The sequence below is a fragment of the Parus major genome, unplaced genomic scaffold, assembly GCF_001522545.3.
Source record: "Parus major isolate Abel unplaced genomic scaffold, Parus_major1.1 Scaffold299, whole genome shotgun sequence".
In the NCBI taxonomy this organism is placed as follows: domain Eukaryota; kingdom Metazoa; phylum Chordata; class Aves; order Passeriformes; family Paridae; genus Parus; species Parus major.
The window spans coordinates 175041-183201 of record NW_015379272.1 but is presented as its reverse complement, the minus strand read 5'-3'; the positions used below and the strand labels follow the sequence as shown (position 1 = coordinate 183201).

Genomic DNA, 8161 nt, shown 5'->3' with positions numbered 1-8161 from the left:
CTGCTCCGCCGCCTCCTGTGTCACTTCTGGGCATTTCTGGGGCCGTCCCTGATGTTTGGGTGCCTTTGTTCCCCCATTCCTGTCGGTGCCAGGTTGGTTTATCCCCGTTCCTGCGTGCACAGTCCCCGGAGTTCGGCTCCATAAATCCAGACCCAGCCCAGCGCCGGCCATCTCTGCCTCCTGTTTTTGTGGGATCACAGCTCCCCTCTCGTCAGCCTTCGGGTCTTGCTGCCGTGGCTGAGGGCAGGGAATTCACCTCCTGCAGCAGAAGAATCACCAGATTTGTTCATTTTGAGCAGCTCATTGATTCCTTTCCTGGGGAGCAGAAGGGGCCGCTCCTGCCCAGCTGCATTCTTGGAGCTCCTTCTCACACAGTTCCTAAAAATACCAACCCTCAGGGCTGCAAGTGCAAAACCCTTCTCCCCCCGGTCCTGGCTCCCTTCCTGGCATTCCAGCATCTCCCAGCTCGGAGCAGGAGGTGCTGGAAGCCCCCTGGAGCAGCCCCGAGCGTGTTCCCACAGCAGCTTCCCGAGGAGAGAGCATTTGCTTTATTCCAGCTTTTTAAAATCCTGCTGTAAAAACACCAGTGGGTGGAGGGAACCGCTATTTCTCGAGTTTGAGACTGGGGGGGAGGGTTTTTCTTTATTTACTCTTATTTTTTATTAATGAGAACAGCTTCACTTGTAGCATAATAGGAGTGAGTGTTTTGTTATCCTTGGCTGTAATCCGTGATAAACTGCCCCTGCCATCAGCCTTGTAGTTTACCCACTGGGGAGCCCGATTATTGCCTTGTAAAACGGAGCACCACTCCTATAATCCCTTAATTAATTAAATGACAAATTTTAGTTCTCTCCCATTGAAAATATAACCGGTGCAGAGAGAGGCCTTGGATTTATTTGATGGCTGCTCGCTCGCACTTTGTTTTCCTGTGGATTGCCGCTGTCCCTGCTGGTTTGTTTGCATGGGGGGGATCCTTGGGCTCGTCCAGGGCTGCCTTTGATGATCCCTGTGGATCCCAGGGTATTCCCTGATCCCATAAATGCCGAGGGAGGGTGGATCGGGCCGCGCTGGGAGGGTTTTGCTGCTGCCCCTCCGCAGGGCTGAGCGGGGTCCCCACCTTGCAGGAGGTGACACCGAGCCTCAGGAGCTCCTCTGGGTGATGGTGACACCCCGGGAAGCTCCCACACCTTTCCAGGTTCCCTTCCAGCTGTAAAAGCCCACCCAGCCCCTCCCAAATCCCAAACCCCGGCTGCAGGTACTCCCATCCCCTGATGAACGACGTCCCAGCAGAGGGGCAGCTCCTGCCGGTGCTTGGGGGATTTCTGGGACCATTTAAGGATTTCTGTCCCTTCTCTGCTCCGCAGGCTGCTGAAGGATGGGTGACGACCGGCCCTTCGTGTGCAGCGCCCCGGGCTGCGGACAGGTACGAGCTGCTTCGGGGTTTAACGGGGTTTAACGGGGTTGGGGCCGGTTTATCCCGGAGCCAGAGCACTCCATGGGATCCCGGGAGGAAAGCAGAGCCGGGATCTGCAGGGCTCTGGTCCTGGTTGAGTTCTCAGCTCACAGGATCTGCAGGGCTCCAGTCCTGGTTGAGCTCTCAGCTCACAGCAGAACCCCCCGGGCTGGGGTTCCGCTCCCGGAGATGAACCCTCAGCCCTCCCGAGTTCCTCCTCTGGAGCAGCTGGGAATGTGACAGGTGATGGGCTGTGGTAAATGGTCCCCAAAATGCTATTTTGGGATGGGCTTTTTTCCGTCCCCATTGGGAATTTCTGCTTCCTGGAGCTGCTGCGGAGTTTCCCAGGGTGAGAGAGGTGGAGGAGGCCCATCCTCCTCCAGTCACACCTTCCCATCCCATTTTCCTTCCATTTCCAGGGAAAATGGGGCTCCAGTCTGGCACTTGGTACTGGGAGGAACAGAGGGATGATGGAATTGCTGCTGGGACTGATTCAGTGGGATCTGCTGGAAGCTGGGGGATGATGGAATTGCTGCTGATTCAGTGGGATCTGCTGGAAGCTGGGGGATGATGGAATTGCTGCTGATTCAGTGGGATCTGCTGGAAGCTGGGGGATGATGGAATTGCTGCTGATTCAGTGGGATCTGCTGGAAGCTGGGGCTGCCCTGGAAGTGCAGCCTGGGCCCAGCCCAGCAGGGTTTGGGGTTGTCTGTTCTGGAGCACTGGGAACTCCGAGTTTCTTGTTTTGGGAGTTGTGGCTCTGAGTCAGCTGTTGGGGGACGTGCTCACCGAGCCTTCCTGGCTGTGCTTGGCTTCCCCAGCTGGGATTGGGATGGGTTTGGGAATGATAACCCATCCCAAGGACCCTGTGTGTGTGTCCAGTTCCTCAGTTTGTTCAACACCTTCCTGCCTCCCGTGGGGCTTTAAATCAAATTGAACTGAACTGAGCTCTGCCTGCCCAGAGAGCCTCCTCTGCGGGATCCTGCTGTTTTTGGAGCACACAAATGGTCCAAGCCCTCACCTGGGAACTCCTGGGGACTTCAAAATGCATATTTGGGGTTTCCCAGCTTTCTGGGCATCGTGGCACAAGCTTCACCCAGATCCTTCCTCCTCCCCTTGCAGGTGAACTTCCTCCTTTTGCCTTTTCTTCTTTTTTCTTTCTTTCTTTCTTTTTTTTTTTTTTTTTGGGAGGCTGCTTTTTATCTGAAACTTCTCTGCCTGTGAAATTGTGCAGGCCATTTATAAAATGTATTAGCTGTGTTTGAGCACTTAATGGTGTGAGCCCTTCAATCACACGGCCTTAAAATCGGCTTCAAACAAGCAATTAAGGCAAACAACAATGTATTTAAATTTAATCTCCCACAATCTCCCACAAATGACATATAAAGGTGGCTGCTTCCTCCTCTCGCTGTTCCAGCCTGCTGCTTATGGGTAATTCCGACAATTCTTCATGTTAATATGGAAATGCTGGAATCCTGGTAATTCCGAGAGGGATGATTCATGGGGATCCAGCCTGACCTCGTGCGCGCTTTTCCCAGAACGTCCTTCAGGGCTGGGACGTGAGGATCCAGCCCAGCGCCACGGGAAGCGCTTCCAGGCACGGGCAGCGGGGGAAGCGGGGCTGAATTCCAGGCCAGCCTGGTTTGTAGGGCAGAGGATCCTCCCTGTGGAATCCCGGGCATCCCATCAAACCCCACTCCAGAGCTCCCGCTGTAAATCCCGCTCTTCTCCCTGGGCGTTTGCACCTGAGCCTGGCACGGAGCCTTGCCAAGCCCTGCTCAGCCCTCAGCCCCTGTCCTGAGCCAGTCCTGGCTGGGCTGAGCTTTGCTGGGCCAGGGAGCGCAGAGGATCCTTGGGATGGGCACAGCGGGATCCTTGGGATGGGCACAGAGGATCCCTGGGATGGGCACAGAGGATCCCTGGGATGGGCACAGCGGGATCCTTGGGATGGGCACAGCAGGATCCTTGGGATGAGCACGGCTGGGAGCTCTGGGGAGGGAGGATAAATGTGGGACAAGGTGCCCCAAAGTGCCCAGTCCCTTTTTTGCTCGCTGAAATTCGGGATCAGCCTCCTGCAGCTCCCTGGGATTGGGAGGAGGAGCAGGAATGGCAGAGCCCAGCTGAGCTCTGTGGAACCAGCACTGATTCCCCCTTTTGTGTAAGGTCAAAAATCAAATTCTTTTGCTTCCCATTTAATTCTTTGCCCCAGCAGCTGTTTCCTTGCCTCTGTAGCTGACACCAGCCCCGTCTTTTATGCCTTAAACCCTTTTTCCTCCGTTTTTCCTCCGTTTTTCCTCCGTTTTTCCTCCGTTTTTCCCCGTTTCCAGCAGGAGAAGCTGCTGAGGGCAGCGAGGAGGGCACCCAGAATAGCCGAGCAGCACGGCCGGGGCGTGCAGAGGGCTGTAAACATGTTTGGGGTTGCCAGGGCTGCAGGGGGGGATATTTTGGGATTCTCCCAGCTCCCAGCTGCCGGCAGCCGGCCGGGGTGGCACAGCTGACCCGGAATGTGCCGCGGATGCTGCCGGTAAAAGATCCCGGCCAAGGTCGAGCGTCCGGAGCCTGCCCGCAGGGACAGGTGCTGAATGTCCAGCTCCGAGCGAGGGACTGGGGCTGTGCCTGCCCCTGGAAGGGCAGCAGGGGGCTGGAGCAGGCCCCTGCCTCTGGAATGCCCCTGGAGAGCGGAGAGGGGTGCCTGGAGCCAGGGTTTCCTGCTGAAATGGATCGGGGTGGTGCGTGCTGCTGATCACCCTCCCAAGCTCCGAATTCCAGCCGCTCCAGGGCTGGGACAGGCAGTGGGACAGCTCCACCTCCTTAATTAGGGAATTAAACCTTCCGTTGGCTCATTAAGGTACCTGTAGCACAGCTCCAGAGCCGGGGGGGCTTCGGCTGCTGCTTCGGGAGCCACAGGGAAGTTTCTCCGTGTCTGGATCCACCTTCCCCCTTGGAAAACGGCCCCAAGCCCCCTCAAGGCCCCAGCAGATGCCAGCCCTGGGCTGCTGCAGGCTCTCCAGAGCATCCTTGTGGAGGAATATCCTCGTTAATGAAACGGTTTGGCTGCTCCTGCTGCCCAAGCCAGCGGCAGGACCGTGGTACTGAATATGTTTAACAGGGAGCACGACTTCCCCAGCCCTGCCCTCCCTCCCTGCGCAGCGTTTCCCTTTTACAAGGCACACAAATCATCCCTCCGGCCCTAATTCCAGAGCTCCAGTTATCCAGGCCATTTCCTCAGACAATCGTTTGCTTTTTAAACCCCCCCTTAATTTACCAATTTATTCCCCCTAAACCCTTGCTCGGAGGTGCTGCTTTGTGCAGCGTCCAGGAAACGCCGAGCCCAGAACTTTTCACGAGGCCAGAAAATGATTTTTTTTTTTTCCCCCCCTCTTCTCACTGGTTTATTGTATCCTCTTATCTTGTCATATAATAGAAATAATGTTTATGGCGTCGAGGCCTCAGCATCACTTGGCATTTAACCAACCTCAAAAGCAGTTTATTGCTTTGTATACTCTGCTGCCATGGCCATTATCCCTTAAATCTCTATTGCCCAGTAATGGATGAGCTCCTGCCATTGGCTGAGCTGGGCTTTGGGGCTTGTATAATCCAAACCAATGTGGATTATTCCCTTTACAGGGTGTGCAGAGGGGGGAAAACGGGCCTTTTCCCCTTGGCTGTCACCGCTCCAGCTGTGGGGTGGCACCGTGTCCCCGCCGTGTTTCCAGCTGTGGCACCTCAGCCGTGCCTGCTCCTGGCACTGCTTCACCCCACGGCCAGCAAGGGAGGGGTTCCCCAGCGCCGTCCTGGCCCTGGGAGCAGCTCCTGGAGCAGCTCCTGGGCAGGAAAAAGGCAGGAACAGAGGGAAGCGGGAGTGGGCAGGGAGGAGGGGACACAGTGACCAGGGTGACCAGGACACCACAGTGGGGCTGGTCTCAGCCCTGGGACAGCATGGTGACCAGGACACCATGGGGCTGGTCTCAGCTCCAGGACACCACGGTGACCAGGACACCACAGTGACCAGGACACCAGGGTGACCAGGACACCACGGTGACCAGGACACCAGGGTGACCAGGACACCAGGGTGACCAGGACACCACAGTGACCAGGACACCACGGTGACCAGGACACCAGGGTGACCAGGACACCACAGTGGCGCTGGGTGCTCCGTGTCACCAGGGCTGGGTGTCCCGGGGAGCGGCTCCCGTGCCACCTCCAGCCCTGCAGGTGCCCCAGCCGTGCCAGCCCTCCCCGCACAGCCCCTCCCGGGCGCTGCTGCTGCCCCTCCCTGCACAGAAAACACGGAATTTAGCTGGGAGCAGGGGTGGAACTCCCCTGTGCTGGCCTGGCTGCCCCTCAGCCGCCCTTGGCGGTCGGAGCCGTGTCCCTGCAGCCCCAGCTGGTCTGAGGCTGCTCCAGAAACCTCAGGGAACTCCGGATTCCTGCGCTCGGGAATTGCAGCCGCCCGCCCGCGGCCCCTTCCCAGCGGCAGCTTCTTGTGGGGAGCATCTCCCAGAGCTGCATCCCTGCTTTCCCAGCCATGCAGCTTTCCAGCAGTGCAGCTTTCCCAGCAGTGCAGCTTTCCCAGCAGTGCAGCTTTCCCAACAATGCAGCTTTCCCAGCCATGCAGCTTTCCCAGCCATGCAGCTTTCCAGCAGTGCTGCTTTCCAGCCACGCAGCTTTCCCAACAATGCAGCTTTCCCAGCCATGCAGCTTTCCAGCCATGCAGCTTTCCCAGCCATGCAGCTTTCCCAGCCATGCAGCTTTCCCAGCCATGCAGCTTTCCCAGCCATGCAGCTTTCCAGCAGGTTCTGCCGGCAGCCGGGGCCGCTGCAGCCCCTGCAGGAGCCGCAGCCTCGCAGGGCTGGAACCAGGGCGGCCTCCAGGAGCTCCTGGGCTCTTGGCAGGAAAAGGAGGGAATTAATTTGAGCCGTAACTCCTGGATTGTCAGCAGAGCCCGATGCTCTCCCCCACCTCTCGCCGAAGGTATTTTTGGAGGTGGGCAGGGGGAAGGCTAATTTTGAATAATAATAAGCTCGAGAAGGCATCTGAAACCAGTAAACGTTTATTTTTTACACTCCTATAACTTAAAAACGGCCAAACCAATTTAAACCAAATTGGATAATAAAAAATATTGCTCCTAGGCTGAGCCCCTGTTTGCCAAGTTCCAGCCTAGAATGAATTTTTATGGCCAAATTATAAACCCCCTAGAAATGAAGGTTTAAAATGGAAATGTTGACAGACCTTTAACTACAAAAGCACCGTAATAGAACTTCTTTTTTTCTAAAATGGCCGGTTTAAAATATAATTAAGACTTAAATATTATTTAATAGCAGCATTTCCTGTAAGTTAAAATCTTTATCATTCCTCTGGCTGGGATTCCTTGGCAGTTGTTGGAACCGCTCTGCAGCAGGAGCGCGTCTGTGGCTGGAACCGGGGCTGAACCGGGACTGAACCAGGGCTGGAACCGGGGCTGAACCGGGGCTGAACCGGGACTGAACCGGGGCTGAACCAGGGCTGGAACCGGGGCTGGAACCGGGGCTGAACCGGGACTGAACCGGGGCTGAACCGGGGCTGAACCAGGGCTGGAACCGGGACTGAACCGGGACTGGAACCGGGACTGAACCGGGGCTGAACCGGGACTGAACCGGGGCTGAACCGGGACTGAACCGGGACTGAACCAGGGCTGGAACCGGGGCTGAACCGGGACTGAACCGGGGCTGAACCGGGGCTGGAACCGGGACTGAACCGGGACTGGAACCGGGGCTGGAACCGGGGCTGGAACCGGGGCTGAACCGGGACTGAACCGGGGCTGAACCGGGGCTGGAACCGGGGCTGGAACCAGGGCTGAACCGGGGCTGGAACCGGGACTGGAACCGGGGCTGGACTGCGCTCCCGGTTCCAGCCCGGAGCCGTTCCCTGCAGGAGGGGATGGGGATGGGGAGCCTGGGGTGGCTGCCCTGGTGTTCCCAGCGCTGCCCCAGCCCTCCCGGGGACCCCGGGATGAGCCGGGATGAGCTGGGAATGAGCCGGGATGAGCTGGGAATGAGCTGGGAATGAGCCGGGATGAGCCCGGACGAGCCTGGAAGCTCCGTGGAAAGCTCCGTGCCGCAGTGTCCTTGCAGGAAAGGCTTTTCTGCTGCAGAGCCCTGCTCAGGCTTCTCCTGCTCCCTTCCCAGGGGTGCCCGGCTCCTCCCGGCCGCGGGCAGGGCGGCACTGGGGTGGCACTGGGGTGGCACTGACCCCTGGATGGCCCTGGGGTGTCACTGGGGTGGCACTGGGGTGGCACTGACCGCAGGATGGCCCTGGGGTGTCACTGGGTGGCACTGGGGTGGCACTGGGGTGGCACTGACTGCAGGATGGCCCTATCCTAGCAATTCCCTTAAAGGAGCTCGGCCGTGCCCTCACCGGGGTGGCTCCTCCTTGTTTGGATTTAGCGACTTTCACACCCACGGAGCTTCTGATCTGGGCACAGGGAGCTGGGCCAGGCCCACACCTGGAAATGTGTGCCAGAAATGGAAACTGTGCTGCCAGGAGCCGGGCTGGGCTGGGCTGGGCTGGGCTGGGCTGAGCTGGGCTGGGCTGAGCTGAGCTGGACCGAGCTGGGCTGGGCTGGGCTGGGCTGAGCTGAGCTGAGCTGGGCTGGACCGAGCTGAGCTGAGCTGGGCTGAGCCGGGCTGAGCTGAGCTGAGCTGAGCTGGACCGAGCTGGGCTGGGCTG

At 58.1% G+C, this 8161-nt stretch overlaps 1 protein-coding gene across 2 annotated transcripts in view; it reads left to right on the top strand.

Moving 5' to 3' along the window:
- The first annotated feature begins 1332 nt into the window (after window positions 1–1332).
- LOC107198750 (cyclic AMP-dependent transcription factor ATF-7) overlaps window positions 1333–8161 on the top strand; it is a 35581-nt gene continuing 28752 nt past the window's right edge. For both annotated transcript variants that reach the window (XM_015615943.2, XM_015615941.2), the window contains exon 1: window positions 1333–1423. In XM_015615943.2, coding sequence (XP_015471429.1) covers window positions 1376–1423 — 48 coding nt within the window. In that variant the 5' untranslated portion in view covers window positions 1333–1375. The remainder of the gene's footprint in view (window positions 1424–8161) is intronic.